Here is a 19196-nt window from a genome sequence, read left to right on the forward strand (position 1 = left end):
TGCCCAGTTCAAAGCAAATTTGCACTGCTGAATAGTGACTTTGCACTGCTGAAAAGTGACTTTGCACTGCCGACACAAACCCGGGCAAAGTCGTCTCGTACTGCAAAAATGACTATGCGCTGACTTTGCCCGGACTTTGCACTTCAAAAATACACTTTGCACGGTTCCATGAATCAGGGTTTGTGTCGGCAGTGCAAAGTCACTTTGAACCGGGCAAATATTCCATAAATCAGGCCCTTAATTGGCTGATTTGTTTTCGGGCTGTACGATAGCTTCTGAATTTTGACAGCTAGACTTGGACAGGAGTGATATGACCGAAGGGTTCAGTTTAACTGGTCCCCTCGAGTTGTGCTTCTTCACCTCTTCATTGCTTTGACTGATATGTGAACAGGACTTAAACACTGGTTTGTTTCCAGCCAAGAACTGGAAGCCAAAAATATGGCCATTAAGAAAAATCCATTCCAGAAGATCCAGTATAAGATGCACAGCTGCTTTCACGATATAACAAGATTACCTGGGACCCAACACCTTATTAAACTAGCTCTATGAAGCCACATGGGGATCTATGAGATCGCTGGGGATAGGGCTCGGTATCTGAATTAGAACCGTAGGATATACTCGTTTCTTTATTATCACCTCCACAAAGGGGCCATAATACATGGCAGTGCTTGAGATTCAGTGGGTCCCCTTTACCATTACAGGGGGCCCGCAAAGCCCTTTCTCTAATGCCGAATGCATGACCGGTATCTTTGCAGCCATTCGTTCAGTGGGGGGTGTTTGCGCCTTGCCTGGAAAGTGTCACTCATGCACTGCACACGCAAACAGTACCTACTTGAAGGGCTAAAGCAGGGTCTCAGAAACCCTTTCACTATATTACACACTAGTGGGATCTGCAATTAGTGACTCCACCCCCATTTAGGCAGCCTGGTTCCTTCAAATGGCACCACGGATTTGACCCTCAGTAATTTTCTCACAGAGCCACTTTGACAATATTACTGTGGGTCAAATTCACTGCAGCATGTGAAACCTACTTTGCCACTCCGGAGACAGTGTGTGAACTCAAGAATGCTTTCAATTATGGCAATGGGCTGCAGCGCCCCGGGTGCACTTGGCTAAGTATTTTTGTAATGCGCGTTGGTGCATACAGGGGCATTTGCTAATCTGGCCCAGTGTAGACTATCACCAAGTGAACTTTAACCTACTTGCCACTTTTAGTCCCAAGCCTCTGGTACATGGTCATACTACGCCATAGGCCAAACATGTTTCCTAGCAATTTAAAAAGCAAATCATATTTATGTGAAAAAGAATACGGCTCTAATTTTTAGTGGTTCCAACTCATCTCTCATTTCCATATAGAATGCGAACGGCTAATTTGATTCTAAGTGGCCTTGAGTGCGTCCCACATGGATGACATCGTCAAGGTTATTTCAGGATGCTATTCACTTTTGTACCAAGAAGATTGCTTGAGCTTCTGGCAGTTGTACCTTCTGATTTTTAAATTGCCTAATGTTCACAGTGGAAGAGGAAATTAGACTAGATTTCCTTGCAGTCTTGTGCCCGGTTGTAGTGCCCCAGAAACCACTATCCATCCGTTATTTTGGTGGATATGGGACTTTCCTGTCAGATATTTCATAGTGGACAAAGGTCATTTCTCATGGTGCTACTCAACCGATATGGTGTGCCATGATTCAGTCCATTCGAATACTGTGTTATGTAACTTATTGTGCACTTGTAACAAATGTTACTTCTTCCCAAAATGGTATAATTCAGAGAGGCAGCCACCATATAATCCCCTTATCTTCATTATTTGGGCCGCACTTCAAACTGTGCAAAAGATTCAAAATGACACTTTTTGCAGAGGATGTTGAGTTTCTCTTCCCAACCCGGCCATGATTTGGAATACATTAATTCTATCACATTTGACTTTGTTGAGAAATCTGGTTGCCTCTGTAACTTTGGAAAAAAAGGAAAGTTGCAAATAAATGTATTAACATTAATATGAAGATTATTTGAAGACCACACATGTGGGCATTAGATTCATAAGTATCCTAAAAGAATCTATCAATGAATTATGAAGCCTTAATACACTATCTTATACCTATCTAGAAGAAACGGAATTAATTCCCACTCACTTTGATTGGCTGTGCTAAGATGATTCAGAAGTTTGTCTGGCAAAAAGGCGATATTTATTTCTTGCAATTCCAATTTATATCCTCACATGTGTTTAGGCATTTGCAATCTAAGAAAGACAATTGTGTCAAGGTGATTTCCCGGGGGCCGGGGAGGCCCCAACTCCTCCCGCGTTCCAAAAGAAGTATGAGGCACACACAAGAGCAAGGTAGATACTGCTGTTTATTACAGAAACAGGCACGGACGAACTCTCAGAACCTGATGCATCCGGGAGGCTCTCATCATTAGTGGGCTTGCAGGCCCTTTTTGCCGTAGTATGACGCGCTACGTGCGTCCCCTGCAAAAACTATCCCCAAAACGTAGCGGCCACTTCGGGTTGGCTCCCCGAGTGTTAGGGTCACTATAGTTGCCTATAGGAAAGAGTGTTATTTAGTGAGGAAGGGTCAGGTGGTACGCTTGGGCCATCCCTAACAATTGCTACAACAAATTTGTTACAAGGGGACACTTGGTGATTGGCTAGACTGTATTGGTGTCATGATGCACCCCTCATATTCTGATTGGTTCATCCGCGAGCCCCCAAGCCTGGGACCATCGTTGTTCCCAGCTTGCGGTGTACCTGGTGCTGGCAACAATGTGTGACTATGTGTCAGTGACGGACAATGGACAGGTCTGACTAGTGGCTGCTGTGCATGTCTTTCCCATCGTTGTAGGTGTCCAATTGGTCACTTTATTGTTGCAGACTGTGTCTCAGACGTGAGACCCCAGCGCTCTTCTGTCCCGTAGGCTTGGCATTGTGTCAAGTCGACTTGGTCACGTGTGGCAAGACCGTGGCTGGAGCAGAATTATGAGCATTTGATTTGTATTTCGGCTTTTACGAGCGCTTAGCAGTGGCAGGTGTAACCTTGGCGTGGGGAGCTTGGCATGTAGATTGCAACATCGCGGCCTTGGCTGTGGGCTCTCGTTGGGGCTCGTTCTGCATGATCAGCGCTTTGCAGTTTTCATCTAAGACGCTACTGCCTGGGGACTCTTGCTTTGCAGCCTACCTAGGCCTAGTTTCTGGGTGGCGGTACATGGTTCATAATATGGGGGTCGCGAGGGGCGACAGAGTGTCATATGCATTAGTAGATATGTAGGGTGGCGTCTTCATGGCGTTAATGGCGAAAAAGCGTCTGCAAGCATATAAACAAGCTCATCAGGCATCTTGCGTTTCTGCGGTGCTGTAGGAGGCCTGTGTGGAAAATAAGTACGATGCATGTCTGTGGGTGTATACGGTCCACTGTGTCATAGCACTGAGTATGTTCTTCATGCAGGTTGGTGTGTGAGTGACCCATGTGCATGGTGGCACGTGTGTTCTTTTCTGTTGGCTATGTCGTCATGGCATCTCTAACGATGGTGGCGTTTGTGGTTACCGTTCTAATCGAGTTGGTCCATAAAGTCAACGTCAGCTCCACCTGAGGTTCCCGCACGTGGTTTCATTAACGGGTACGCTCCCTGGCCGTGTGGGGCGTGGCCACAGTGGATCTTGCCGTCTGGTGTGGAGTTGAGCGGGTCGAATTCCTCTTGCGGGGGGTGCTTGGGCCGTGACGTTCTAGGCCATGGTTTGGATGAGAATGGGGGAAGGGACTCTCCCATTTTCCCTCTTCAATTGTTTTATGAGTTGGGCTCAAAGCTACACAAGCCTATTTCAGATTACCTCTCTGCATGGGTGGCCTGGGGGCATCTAGATTTCAGGCTATATTATTGGGGAGGGTGAACACCTGCCAGGTAATATTTGAATTGTGCATTTAATGATTGTCTTTTCCCCCTCACTTAGGCATCTACTAATGGACATGTTATAGTCTGAAATTCATGAAGAAAGAGAAAATTAAAACTGAATGTATAATTCTAAAGATTTGGCAAGATAAGGAATTTAAGATCATAGAAGATTTGTATCTTCAGACTGCTTTGATATAATGAAAATGTATCCATTGCTCCTAATGTACATTAAACTAACAATGGAAGTCAAAAGAGATAACACATATTGCTGACAATCAGGACAATATAGGGACATGTTTCAACTTCTCTATTTTATGCCTGAAATCCCATCCTGATTTCAAATACCTCTAGGTCTATAGCCAAATATGATATTAGGTTGCAGGGAAACAAGTTTCAAATGAAGCAATTTAAATCTACACTTGGCACATTTCTTTTTCTGAATTGTATCCATCCATGATACTAAATCAGACTAAGGATTTGTTGAACATTTGTGAAAGGTGGTTTAACATATTTAATAAACTGTTAATGTACATTTACCTAGGACTCCATTAAGGGCATGTACAGCTTTTTAATGACTGCTTCTTTAAGGTTACAGCACTAACAAACTCCTCCTTATTTATAGTATAAACCATCTTATGTGTATCAATGGTCTGTGATGAACTTGCAGATTATTGAAATTCAAATTGTATTAGATACAGACAGATATACAAGTACAGAAGTACATTTCATGAGGAGGTCCATGTATTGGGTTTGAAATGACTGATTGGTGTTCAAGGGGTACAATAGCTTGATCCTGTTATTTTCATTTGAACTGTAATAGTGAAAAGATGTAATTCTACCAATTCCAAGCCACCTTCCTCAAGAGCTGTAAAAAACTGTTTATGAGGGAAGGATATTAGTAACCAATGGCATACATAGGACTTTTCTTTTTAACTTCAGGGGAATTTGTTCTTTAGCTAGATACAAAGGACCCGATTCATGGAATAATTTGTGTGGAAAATCCTGGGTTTGCACAACATTCTGCGTGCAAAACCCTGTTCGTCTATTCATGGAATTGACTGCGCTGCACTTTTTCGGAACTTGCAGGGCTCAGCATGACTCTGTGAGCGGTCGAGTGCCTTGAGCAAGACACCACACAGAGCGTGGGCAAGGCCTGCGCAGAGGGCGGAAAGTAAGGAAGAACGAGGTAAAAAGTGGGCGTTACGTGGGCAGGGGTGCAGGCACTGCATATCATGCCCACAAATGTTCACGACAAACCATATTCAGGGAGGTGACCGCGCAACCTCTCGCCTGCAAAATGCTGATGCGAATCCCTCCATCTCTCCGCCATCCGAAGGCAGGCATAAGTACATTTGCACATAGAAATCGCAGCGCAGAGGTGGGGTTGCATGTCGGATTTAGGGATGCGTGTATGCAGCCGTGGGTCTGATCAGTCTTGGGGTGAGCGTATGCAGTGTAGTATGGTGCAGGAGCCGTTTGTGGGGGCTCGCACGCAGATTTTCTGAGTTTTAGAGTTACAATACTTCGTACGCGTGTTGTCGGGGTGCCAGTAACAGTTACGGGGGACCCTCCGCAGGGTCCCCGAGATGCAGGTCCACGTGCGGGGGACCCCATGCACTGTTTGAAGGGTGCGTGTATTCGTGCCAGGGGGAGCATGCAAAGGTAGCTGTTTTGGCTGTTCTTTTGCATGGGGGCATGTCGGGAGCATTCTGGCTACAACTTGCGTATACGGTTACTTTGCACAGAAAATTCCATGAATACATGGGGGACGCATTTTTTATTCTGCGTACAGGCTCGCACAGTGTTGTTCTCGGCGTGTGGTCTTTGCAGGAAAAATTTTCACTTTTCCATGATTCGGCCACAATATGCTGATATGGGGAAAAGTGGCAAACTGGAAAAGCAGGTGTCATGATCTGTCAGTGTATTATGAGATTATTTGTGGTTGATTCATTAGTATGGGGGCGGCATTTTGTGTTGATGTCCTGGTACATTAAAAGAGATTGTTTCATGCATTAAGCCCAGCTCAATAATGTGGTGCAATTAGTGTTCAACAACTTAGTAACTCTAAAAGGGATCCTCTGACCAATACTGAAGGGGTGAATATTATATATAGGTTGTTTTACACCTATGCTGAGGTGATATGCCCTGAGGCAGAGGGCCGACCCTGTCGGTAATGGCCCGCCACCCAAGTTAAGGGCCTCTTTGGGCTGAAAGTTTAAGTCAAGCTTATGGATATCCTGGAGGATGATCCTCAGAAGGAGACATTGATGCCTTTCAACGTGGCAGTTTAGACCCCAGAGCTAAAGGCCTGGGAAAAGCCTGCCTCAGTCTCTGTGGTTGACTGAGACTTGGCAAGAAAACACCACCTGGCTATTTCAGACCTAGCATTTCTTTCGACCCGTGCCTCCCCTGAGAGCTTGGTAGTTCAGACTACGAATGCTAACTTGAGAACACCCATGTTTCCTTTTCTGCCTCCGGACAGATAGAGCAATAGGTTGGATGTATGGGGCAAGAAAGTATTTGCCTCGGGTGGCCTGGCCCTTGAAGCAATGAATACCTCCTGTGCTTTGGCCAAAATTCCTTTTGTTTTCTTGTCGGCTGTAGCTGAGGCAACAGACCACTTGCTGTCTGAGAGGTGAGAGAGAGTTTTGAAGCCATGGTTTAGTATGGCAGAAGGGCTGCACACCAAATTTTGCAGTCACGGCTGGACACAGCTGTCTCTGTGGGATAAGATATGGATATGGACATAGTGTTAAGGAGGAACTCCGGGTTCATAACCTTGGAGTTCACACAGGATTTGCTGGCGAAGCTCCTGGATATGTCCTTTGAAGGGCATAACCTTTTGGGGGCTAGAGCAGATCACTCCTTACAGAGGTGAAAAGTCCTTGGGTCTGGCAGTGCAGCAACCCTTGGCTCACTAGCAGGGTTAGAGAATTTCAACCCTCCACTGAAGAGCACAGTCACCCTCAGGAAAATGGCAGCTGGGCCATTTCCCCAGAGATAGGGGCTCCCAGGTGCGAGATCTCTGCCTTTGCAGTGCCCTATGCTGCCCCGGGTGCAAAGTCCCTGCAAAGAGCACTTCTTTCACCAGTCCCTAGTGGGAGGAGACTTTCCTGGTTTTGCTCGGAATGCTGTAGCACCACCTACGACGCTTGGGCCTTGTAGGTTGTACACCAGTGATATTGTTTTCCTTTCATTGAATGCCTTGCAGACCATCCTCATTCTAGCCTCTCTTTGCGTGTGGACCCTATACTTTTGGAGGATGTCCATCAGTTTCTGGTAAGTGGTGCAGTCGGATTGGTACAATGCCCAGAACAAGGCAGAGGCTTGTATTCAATGTACTTTCTGGTTCCAAATGAGAACAGGGGTTTGCATCCCACCCTGAATCTGAGGCTACTGAATGTGTTCCTGTACAAGGAAAAATTCAAGATGGTAACTCTCACCCAGATTCTCGAATACCTCTATCTGTAGGAACGGTTGGTGTCATTAGGTTTTCAGGATGCCTACTTCCATGTGCCAATTCACATCAAGTACAGGAAGTACCTGAGACTTGTAGGCCTAGGCCATTACTAGTTCAAAGTCCTGCTGTTCTGTCTATCTTCGGCACCCAGGGTTTTCCACAAAACTCCTGGTGGTGGTGGCTCACCTCAGGAGGGAAGGCTTTCATGTCTTTCCCTGCCTGGATGACTAGCTCATCCAAGCTTGCTCACAAGACTAGTCACCAGCATTTATTTGCCACACATTCAGCCTGCTGCATAGTGTGGGCGTTTTTTCCTGAAGTCTCATCTTTTGATGTTCGAGTCTCACCAGTTCATCCAGGTGATCTTAGACACCCGCCTGGGCAAAGCCTTTCCTCGTGAGGATCAAATGGCGAACATCTCCCGGACTGTACAAGTCTTACAATCCCAGGAACAAGTTTGTGCCTTAGTCTTCCTTCTCAAGTAACATTGGTCACTAATGCATCCTTAAAAGGTTGCTGCGCTCACCTCTCGGTTCTCATGGTGAGCAAACTGTGGTCTCGCTTGGAGGCTCTGGAATACAACAACATCCTGGAATTTATGTCAATCTGGCTGACCCTGGTTGCCTTCCTACCCTCTGTAAAGGGCAAATGTGTACTGTTCTTGATGAACAACACAGCAGCCATGCACACTGCTTCAACAGGCAAGGTGGCGTGGGTCCTTTGCCGCTATGCAGCGAATCAATTCAATGGTGGTTCTGGGCTCTGGAGAACGACGCATTTCTGACAGCGGCTCATCTTGCCAGAAAGGCACATTTATTTTATTTATTTGATTGGTTATTTATACGGCGCTTCCTAAACAATGAAATTGACAGTGAATAGATAGAAACAGACAGCGGTCCTACTAGGCTTTGTGACATTCGGAGCGTGGCAGAACAATGAAAAAAGGCGGGGGAGATGGGGTGGGGGGGTAAGTACTATTAGGGTCCCCTAGGGCAGGAAGTGACAGGGGTGCCCGTTGGTAGGGAACAGGTAAGTGCATGGGCGGAAACATCCCAGGGGAAGAGGGAGGTCTACCAGCACAGGTAAGTGCAGAGCAGAGGCACACCACCTGCGGGTGTGGACCCAGAAGGCATTGCAGGGGTAGTTGCGACATGTGTCCACCTGTACGTCTGAATGGGTAAGGTGAGCCGAGAAAGAGAGCACATCATTCAGTGTGCACGTCAGGGGGTTGATCTCCTTAGAATCTGCCCAGTGACAGAACCTGCTCCTTTTACTCCTGTGTTGGCTCCTGGTGGCCTTGCTCCTAGCACCCTGGATGATCTCAGATGCTTGAGGGTGATCTGCTCAGGAACTACGCTGCGAGGGCTAGCTTCTTAGGAGCGGGGTGGAGAACCCTGTGCCCCTGCTGGGAGAGGAGAGGTGCTTGGCCCAGCGGAAGGTGAATGGGTGATCGGCCCGACAGTCTGAGCAATTCGGAGAACCACGGTCTTGCCGGCCACCAAGACACTATCACTATGATGCTGAGGTGACAAGCTTCCTTTGTCTTGAGAGTACCCTGGATTCAGGGGTGTGGCCCCCCATTGAATCTGCATGGCTTCGCCCAGGGAGCCGGGACTAGTCCATGCCAAGACGCGAACTGATGGCACTTCCTGTTCCTGTGGACAGCCCTGAGGTAGATGTTGTTTTCCAGGGCCCATTCCCACATGCTGACCGCTAGGTTGCACAGCGGAGGGGACCTAGTACCCTCCCTGCCTTTGTCTTGCGGAGTACCCTGGGTATCAGGTCCTCCCATTGAATCTGCATGGCATTGCCCAGGTAGCTGGAGTCTAGTCCCTGCCAAGACGCAAACTGATGGCACTTCCTGTTCCTCCAGGAGGCGAATAGATCCACCTGAGGACGGCCCCATGTGTTGAAAACCACCTGCAGCACCTGGTTGTTCAATTGCCACTTGTAATTGTCCGCTCCCAGCCTGCTTCAGTGTGTCCGCTTCCAAGTTGGCCTCCCCAGGAGGTGGACGGCCTGAGGAAGAGGTTGTTTTCCCAGGCCCATTCTCACATACTAACCGCTAGGTTTCACAGCAGAGGGGACGTGGTGCTCCCCCTGCTTGATGACATAGTAAATGCTGGTTACGTTGTCGGTCTGGATCAGGACGTTCCTGCCCTCGATGAGCAGAAGGAAGGCCCTGAGGGCTGAGGGCTATCCAAATGGCTCTGAGCTCCAGCCAGTTGATATGCGACTCCTGCTCCTGCCAGGTCCAAACTCCATGGACGCTGTGGCTGTCCAGAGTGGCTCCCCAACCCTCTAGGGAGGAGTCTGTAGTAATGATGACCTATTGAGTCGATTGCCGGAATGGCCTGTCTGTCCGCAGATTGCAGTCCTTGGACCACACGTGAGGTCCAAGTGGAAAGAAGGCAGTATGCTGACCCGCTCCACTTGGGAGCCCTTCTACTGATTCCATGAGGCTGCGAAGTGCATCTACACTCTCCTCATTCGGAGCCTCGTGTGTGGCACGGCCAAGAGGACCGCTACCATGATACCCAGTAAGTGCTTGTACCACCAAGCTAACGTCACTGGTCTGGTAAGGAAGTGCGTAGTGACCCTCTTGATGGCCATAATCTTGCCCTCTAAGGAATATACCTTCTCGGAGCTCGTATCCCAGATGAGGCCCAGGAAGGTGAGGCTCTGTGTGGGCTGCAGCTGAGATTTCATGATGGTGAGGTTTCTTGATGGCAGACACCAGGTCGTGGAGTGTAATCATAAGTGCGGAGGAAGTGTGGACAGCCCCCTCTGGGGATCTCTCCCTGACGAGCCAGTTGTCCAGGTACGGGTAGACATGTTGGCCCTGGGCCCTGAGGTGGGCTGCCACTGAATTCATAAGTCTAGCAAACACTGTGGGGGCTGTGTTGAGGCCAGAGAGTCACACCGTGTACTGGAAATGACAGCCCATGATCCTGAAGCATAGGAAGGAGTGATGGGGCTGCCAAACCGGGACGTGTAGGTCATTCAGATCCAGGGAGCACATCCAATCTCCCTTGTCTAGTGTCTCTGCAATGAGTGCTGGTGCAACCATCTTGAACGTTTGAAGAGGGAGGGAGAGCTTGAGGGTGGAGAGGTCCAACACAACTGTCAGGTCAGCCTGGTTCTTTTTTTCTATGGCAAAAAACCTGGAATAGAATCCTAATCCTCTCGGGGGGGGGGTGGTACTTCTTCCACTGCCTGGCTCTCGATGAGGGACAGGATTTCCGCCAACAGAGTTGCAGTGCCAATCTGTGGGAGAGGAGGAAGAGGAGAGGGAGGTATAGGTAGACGGTAACCTGTGGATACTACTGAGAGGATCCAAGGGTCCGCAAAGTTCTGGCACCAAAAATGCATGCGAGAGGGACATGTCATGCCTTTTTGCTTTCTGAGGCTGCTGCTGATGAGGGGGAATGGAAGAAGCCCTTGCCCTCCTTTTTGCTGCTTGTGCCGGTGTCAACCTCCGTTTCTGGAATCCCCAGAAACCCGCCAAATGCCCGCCCCTATCAGAGCGTTGATGCGACTGGGTGTACGCCTTTGGGGTGGCTTTTGTAAGAATAGATAAAGACTTTGTGGTTGCACGCTGTTCTTCTTATACAATTCCTCGTCGATGGTAAAGTAGAAGAGGTCACTACCCTCAAAAGGAAGGTCCAATATGTGATCCTGGATGTCGGGTTGAACTTAGTAGCACGAAGCGAGGCCGTCCTTCTTATGTCCATGGTAATGAAGATGGCCCGGCAAGAGGTATTGATGTGTGCCACTGTGGATTCCATGATGTCCTTTGCTACCAGCCTGGCTTCTCCTAGACCTGCCTTGAAGCGCGCCTGGCTGTTCACTGAAAGTTCCAGAAGGAAGTCTGCTATTTCCCGCCACAACCTCTGGTTAGTGGCTGCCAGCATGGCATCCACGTTGGCCTGACGCAGGTGCAGGGAGGCGTTCAAGTACAGCTTCTTCCTGTATGCCAAGTTCTTCTCCTTACCTAGCAGTGCCGAGAACGACTCAGGCTTACTTAGAGTAGAGTGACGCTGCGGCCATCACTGATGAATGCGGTTGGGGGTGTGTTGACAGCAAGAGTGTATCCCCCTCCATCTGTCTATACTTGGCATTGAGGAGCCAATTGACAGGTTGGGCCGGGTGTGGTTTGAGCCACCCCTTCTTGTCCCGAGCCGCAACGTCTTTCTGCATCGGGATACCCGCTTTGGGAGGGGGTTGTAGGGTGAGGACTTCTGCCAAGACCCCCTCCTCGGGCTATTCAACCTCGGGTTGAGGAAGGCCCAGATATTCTGCCAAATCTGCAAACCTGTCATGGAAGGCCTTCGCTGACGACGGCGTGTCAGGGTCCTCCTCCACATCTGTGGCCACCAGAGTGTTAGGCTGGTCCAGAGCGGGGGGAGGAGTAGTGGGCGCCGTGGGCTTCGGCGTGGAGACCAGAGCTGGAGGCTGCTGCGGAGGCTGGTGTGGAACCGCCTGTACTGTGGGAGGCAGGGGAGCCGGAATTGGAGGAGCCGGCGGGTGAAGCGGGGGCTGCACTGGGGCCTGTGGTGCCAGAGCCATGGGAGGAATGACTATGGGTGCCGGTGGAGTGAGCGGAGGGAGAAAGTCCCTGACTGCATCCCATAGGATGTCCCCAATCTGGGGGGTTTGCATCAGCGCCCGCAACCTTTCGAAGAACCTGTCTTTGGAGGCAGGGTATGTTGACGTAGTGGCTGGGGGCTGCTGAGGCCGGAGCACACTCTCTAGGTAGCAGGGGAAACCTGTCCTGCACAGCTGATGGATGAACTGTAGGCCACATACCTGGTTGACACCAGTCCCATCATGAAACTCATTCACCCGCCTGCTCTGTTCCTAGGAGTGGCATCGGACGAGCGGCCATGTTGTCTGGCACGGTGGGCATTTTGTCGGGCTGCGTGCAACATGCCAGAGTCGTGGTGCATGGCCCTCCTCGCCCAAGACTCTTGGTGTTAGAACATGAGGCCTATCCTGCACCTCAGGTCTAGGCCTGAAAGGCGTACTACCTTCTGCAGTGTCGCCGATAGTGCTACGTTCAGGTGCCCCCTCGGACATGGTGCCGGTACTAGGGCAAAGCCCCTCGGGTGTAGTACTTGTAGAAGAACCTTGCGGTCCCTCAGCACTGATACTGGTAGGGTCCGAAGACCCCTTGGTCGTAAGGCCAGTAGCTAGGCTCATCTTGGTGCGTGTGCTGGTAACAGAACCCGAGTGGTTCCTCCCTCTTGGGAGTTTCCTCAGGAAAGAGTCGCCCTTACGGGGTACAATGGAAAATAATGGCCCTCGCTTGGGCCTCGATCTCTGCTGGACAAACTTCTTCAAGTCCTCTGGAGGCAGCGCTTCAAAGAGTTCTCTTCACTTAGCATCCCTGTTCTTCAGTGCACGTGGAGTCAGAGAGTCGCACGCGGTGCAACCTTTCCAGCCGTGGTCAGGGCCAAGGCAGCGGAGGCAAAGAGCATGGGGGTCAGACTTGGGAAAGAGTCCCTCGCAGGCTGAACACCTGCTGAAGTCGACATGCGCCGGGGAGGAGCGTGATGCCGGAGGACCAAGTACCTAGATGACAAATAAAGACAACAAGATAAGAGAAGAATCTGGGGAAGAGCAATTGAAATTACATGGCAAGGCCAAACCCAGAAGTGCTGGTGAAATCGGCCCGTTCCCTTCGATGCAAAAAAGGGGTCTGAGGAGTGGTGCCGGTGAGCGAAGTCAGGGTTGCGCATACTCCCAGGTCCGCTCCCCTGCGCGCCTCTAAATTTAAAGGGAAAGAAGGTTTTTCTGGTGAAAAAGGTTCCATCTCCCATCTGTAGGAAGGGACGCCCATGCCGTATGAAGAAAAGGGGACGGACGTAAGAGTATGTTGTTTTTACATGGTCCCAACTGGCTTTTTATCCCCTTTAAAATGAATGCGGGATGGGCTTGATGGGACACCTGATACACTTTTATTCGAAAAAATGTATTCAATGTTTAATCAATGGCACTGCATCATAAGTGCTCCCAGTTTCACGCTTACAATGGCCCCCGCCAATTCTTAGGTTTCTGTTTCTCCTTAAACATGTGTCCAGTGCTCTGTTTGGACTATGTTTATTCTACCCTCTTCTCCTGATCTTCAAAGGGCTTTGCTCAGGGCTAATGCAGCCTAATGAGGAACCTGATCTTAAAGATAATTTCTGTTGGTTGTGTTATCTGTAAATCCCATAATTTCAATCTACTTCTTTGTACATTTTAGCATTGAAATTGACAACCAGACCACCTTCTCCTAGGGGTCCTCAGCCAAAGGTCTTGAGTTCAAATTTTCAAAGGCACTGACATTTCAGTTTAGTGGGAAAAACACCAGCTGCACCCATTCTTCAGAAAAAACAACTTTAAAATCGACAAGATGTGCTTGCATGTAACATTTCAGCATTATATCTAGGCCTGCTGTTCATAAATACAATCTTTCTTTTTTACTAGATTAGAATAGGGGTAGATTCACTATTAATGGAAAGCACACAGATAGGGCACAGTTACATAAGAACCAGTGTTTATGCAAAAAACGAAATAGGCCTTTCCCTGTAAATGTTGTAATTGTATGTACTGAAATTAAGTCTCTTTATTGCTCATGAAGGCAATTTGTCATTCGACTTTATTTTTCAAATGTAAGGCATCATTCCTCCTTTTTAGCTTCCAAATGCACAGTATTTCAAATGTATTTATTTCCTTTCATGTGCACTTCTGCAGCCTTTAATCTTTCACCTGTGTCCTTACACAAAGTCAGTATCTGCAGTGCCACATATCCTTGGAATCCATTGGACGCAGTTAACAGTATTCCACTTCTACGTCTCACTTTTCTTTGACTGAGTGCCTCTACAGTTTAACAAAATGGAGGGAGGCCCATTCTCACTCATTCACTAGGTCTTATGTTAAAATCACTGTTTTGTACTGGCTTTTATATTTCAATCAAACCCCACCCTTAGCCAGCTTCACTTTCACAATGGGGCCTAGCATGGCCTCTCCATCTCTGTTGCTCTGGGGCTGTCTTTTTACCTCACAGTGCATCCCACTACACTGCATACGCGCACTCCTAAGTTAGTTTTGAGCCCCGGCTGCATACACACACCCCTAAATCCGACACCCGATCTTACCTCTGTGCAGTGATTCCTACGTGTTTCTCACACACGTCTGCCTTTGGGTGTGTGAGAAACCTAAAGGTGTCTCACCCGCTTTCCCCGGGGATCTGTCATCCAGGTGGCCAGGACACGGCCATCACTTTTGGATCCAGTTCCTGGGGGTGGACCAATGTGGGAGGATCACCTGGATGAAGGGTCTTTGGGTAGTGGAAGTGGGACACTGAAGGGTGAGATGTGGTATCCCCTTCCTTGTATCACCTTTTCTCCATCCTACTGGGTAGGATACCTAGGAACTCAAACCCTCTCACACCCCTTTCCCAACATGAACACTTTCTCATGGACAGTTCACCATAAGCGACAACGGACTAACACCAGCGCCGTATACCTGACATGCCCCAACACCATGGCCAAGGTAAGGTAATTACGGATCATTACACACACCTGACTTCCATCACACTTCCCCACACCGATAAAAGGCAGAAAATGAAAGCACACTCTCACTGAGGCAAAACACACGAGGAAACAGCAGTTCCAAGATGCCAGTTTAATTCAAGGAGAAAGAAAGAGAAAGACGGTGAGATCGGAGAGGGCTGCAGGGAGGGAAGTCCCCTTAACATATAAAGACAGTTACTTTCATGAACCTTGGAATGTAAGAAACCGAAGACCAGGAAGTAAGGCTGATCAAACCTGCACAGTGTGTCGGAGGTACACGGGGCTCTCCTGCATCGATAACCAAGGCGGGGAAGAGCGATTGCTGCAGTGGTACTGTCCTTGGCTCCTGCAACAAAGCAGCATCCAAAAAGAAAGCACAGCCGGTGAGTCGTAGAGACTGATACCATACCAGCTTGTGTTTTGAACCAAGGTTGAAGCAGCAACATTGTATAAAGAGAACAGCATGTCAAGCGTTTGGGATAAGTGATGCAAATACAATTGAAAGCTAAAAGAAATACTTGAACTTTGTAACTGAACTTTGGGAAACCAAGAAAAGATACCATACACAGAGCGGTCCGGCTCCACGTGGATGCTCATTGGAAAGTCTCTGCTAGATATCCAACTGATGTTGAGAAGGAGAGACATATTGAGATCGAAGTGGTCATGCAATGGGTCAAGCTAAATTCTGTGCACATTCAAGGTAAATCCAATTTTGTCCGAGCCCGGCTGAGCGAGTCTAATTGAACCTTGTTTATGAAAGTGATCTGAGCCCGGCAGAGGGGGGTCCAACGTTGAAATTTTATTTTTGCTTATGAAAAGGATCTTAGCCTGGCGGAGGGGGATCCAGGGTGAACACCCAAGTTGAATATTGAAGAGAATATTTATGTATTGTTTCTGGTACAGCAGGCCCTCTATGTCAAGAGACTTGCGAGAAGTAAAGAGACTTGGACACAGAAGGTCCTGAACTGGGAAAATGGAGCTGTATTCTTTGTGCCGCAGAAGCCAGAGTGTGTCCTTTTCTTGAGTGACCCGCCTTGCCCCGTGCTGAAAACGTGAGGAAGGGAGGCCAACGGCCTGAGCACCCTGACATATTATGTTGTGAACACTTCTGTGTTTTTCATGAACATTACCCCACATTATTTTGTAACTTAGTGGTAAGTATTGGCATTAGGTTTTTTAGTCCCTTTAAATTTGCCAAGACTCCACTAGGACTGCATTATTATTATTTGGTGGTTGTAGCTTGCTCCCGGCGTTTAACACACCCTTGCAAACGTTCAATAAACACCCTTGAACTGTGGTCACTTGTGTCTATCTTACTATTGCCACCATCCATTCCTTACAGGTGGTGGATCAAATGAGGGCTTTGCGTGGCAATTTCCCTGCTGAAAGGTTGCACCTTCGGATCCATGAAAATGTATCATTCTGCGCAACATTGGGGGTGTTTTGGCCTGCCTGCGGGCCGTCCCTTGTAATAATACCCACATTTTCCCTTGTTCTTCCTCATTCTGCCCACTTCCCTGCCCTCTGCACAAGCCACACCCACAGTCTGAGTGTGTATCGCGCAAGGCACTCAGCTGCTCGCAGAGACATGCCGTGCCTGTGTGAAATTTCTGCAAAGTACGAAAGAGTGCCATGCCTTCGATTCCAATCGACAAATGGGATTTCGCATGCAGTTTAGCGCCAAAGTCCCTATTTTGTAAACTTTATTTTAAAGGTTATGCTGGATACCCTTGCTATTTTTCACCCAATATTCTAAAGGTGGCAGAATTACCCTTAGGAAATGTAGTGATATACATGGAAACCAGGGGCATTGAATAGTGAGGGTCTGCCCTTATGTAGGCCTGAGGCTGTGGTGTGTAAAGATGGCCCCAGGGAATGAACCATGTTCTTATTTCAGAAAACGCTACATTCTTCAACCTTTTCTACCTTAATTTCTCACTATAAAGGCCCATATTGGAATTACCATTCTTATCTCTGATTTTTCACAGGTACTCGAAGGAAAGCCCATCTACGTCGACTGCTTTGGCAACCTGGTACCGCTAATAAAGAGTGGCCAACACCACATATTCAGCTTCTATGCCTTCAAAGAAAACAGACTTCCACTGTTCGTTAAGGTAAAGGTCCAGCTACTTCCAATGAGTATGTTTGCAATGGTGTATCGAACAGAACAATGGCATAGCATGGGTTACTGGTGTATTTGAAAAGAACAATGGCATAGATGGAACTCTGGTGTATTGAACAAAAGAATGGTATAGAATGGTATACTGGTGTATGGTACAAGACAATGGGGGTCATTATGAGGTTGGAGGTTGCCATGGTGCCATTAGCACCATGGCTACCCCCTTACCGCATTCCAGGTCCGGGTTCCCGAAATAGGGATTTACCGGGTCATTCCAACCTTGGAGGACCCGGTAAGTCCCCATTCCGGGAACCATTCCCCATTCCCATTCGAGCCCCCTTAGGGCTCAATGGGAATGGGGATGGAACTAATAACGGTACCGCAATTTGCGGTACCGTTATTAGCTCTGAAGTCCCTTAACGGGTCCCTTCCATAATGCCTGGTAAAACCAGGTGTTAAGGAAGGGACCCGCTAAGGGACCTCGGAATAGGGTGGTAAGGGATTACCGGCACTGGTGTCCTTACCGGTGCCGGTAATCCCTTACCTTCAACCTCGTAATGACCCCTAATGGTATCGAATGGCATACTGGTGTATCTAACAAGAAAATGAGATAGAATGGGGCAGTGGTGTATTTGAACAGAATAATGGCATAGCATGGGACACTGGTGTATCGAGCAGAACAATGGCATAGAATGCGGTTCTGGTGTATCAAAACAGAACAATGGCATAGAATGGGGTACTGGTGTATCAAACAAGACAATGAAATAGAATGGGGCACTGGTGTATTTGAACAGAACAATGACATAGAATGGGACGATGGTGTATTGAACAAGACAATGGCATAGGATGGGGATTCATATGGGGTGCTTTTTGCCTGGGCATCTGGGTGAATGCTTCTGCAAAGGGCATGGTGGAGAACAAGGTCACAGTAACCTCGAAGGTGAAGCTTTGATTTGTGGACCCACAGAATTTCATTATTAAGCACTCCTGTTTTAGAATAATAAAGCATACACATCTCACTTAGCTATTGCCTTGAATTTCAAATGTGGGTGTGTTTGGGAAAGTCAAATTTGGGTCTGCTTGGGAAAGTCAAAGTTGGGTGTGTTTGGGAAAGTCAAAGTTGGGTGTGTTTGGGAAAGTCACATTTGAGTGTGTTTGGGAAAGTCAAATTTGAGTGTGTTTGGGAAAGTCAAATTTGGGGGTGTTTGGGAAAGTCGAAGTTGGGGGTGTTTGGGAAAGTCAAATTTGGGGTGTTTTTGTTCACCTTACTTCGGCCCTAAATTGTTACCTGCTAGCCCAGTGACTACTCCATACCTCTGATCTTGTATATTTCTTCTCCTGCCTCCTCTCTCTACCTGCCCATGGCATTATCTGTTTCTCCTATCTATTCCAACTGTTTCCCTATCAACTTTCCTTCCCTTCTCAAGTCTGGTAAGAAGAAATTCAAAAAGGATATCTTGGTTTCCAACCCTGGTCTCCCCATCGTGGATACCTATTCTAGCGCCTCTGCCAGACAAACCCTCACTGACATCCTCTTTTTCATTCCCTCACCAGATCTCTGGACCCCTCATATGATCTCTATTCTTTATCCTGTCTCCTCCTCTCCCATAAATGGTGGCACCCGCTGGGAAGTATGTATGGATCTCTTTGACTCCTCCAGCGTCTTCATTAACATCTATCTAAATGGTACTGTCATGGTGCAAGGCCCTCAGGCTAATCTCCGCCTCTTTGATAGGTGCTTCCCTCGCCTCATCAACTTCCTCTCATCTCCAGCTGTCCCCTACTCTCTTCCCCTGGCTACCTTGCCCTCCTGTGCTTCCTCCTTTGCCCCATCTCAAGCTGCTTCCAAACCTCCGCAGGGCGTACCTCTGATCTGTAACCCTCCCCAGAAGGTCTTTAAGGCTGGCAACCTTCCCCATCTCGCCACACTCAATTCTTGCTCGGCTGTTAAACACTCCTCTAACATCTGTCACCTCCTAGAAGAACTCGACCTTGATGTCCTCAGTCTCACCGAGACATGGTTCACAGCCAGCTCTATCACGAGTTTTGACACTCTCCTCCCCGACGGCTACAAGATCCTCTGAGCCCCTAGATCCAATCGGCCTGGAGGGGGTGTAGCCCTCATCTTCCCTGAGTGGATCCCTGCCTCTCTCATTCCCACTCAAGCTTACTC

At 48.3% G+C, this 19196-nt stretch overlaps 1 protein-coding gene across 40 annotated transcripts in view; it reads left to right on the plus strand.

Annotated features, from left to right (window-relative positions):
- Positions 1–19196, plus strand: part of ANK2 (ankyrin 2) — a 1645279-nt gene that overhangs the window by 1437836 nt on the left and 188247 nt on the right. For all 40 annotated transcript variants that reach the window (XM_069630993.1, XM_069630997.1, XM_069630984.1 and 37 more), the window contains one exon: positions 16893–17018. In XM_069630993.1, coding sequence (XP_069487094.1) covers positions 16893–17018 — 126 coding nt within the window. The remainder of the gene's footprint in view (positions 1–16892; positions 17019–19196) is intronic.

Source organism: Ambystoma mexicanum, chromosome 6q (assembly GCF_040938575.1).
Source record: "Ambystoma mexicanum isolate Mex_15411 chromosome 6q, UKY_AmexF1_1, whole genome shotgun sequence".
Classification (NCBI taxonomy): Eukaryota; Metazoa; Chordata; class Amphibia; order Caudata; family Ambystomatidae; genus Ambystoma; species Ambystoma mexicanum.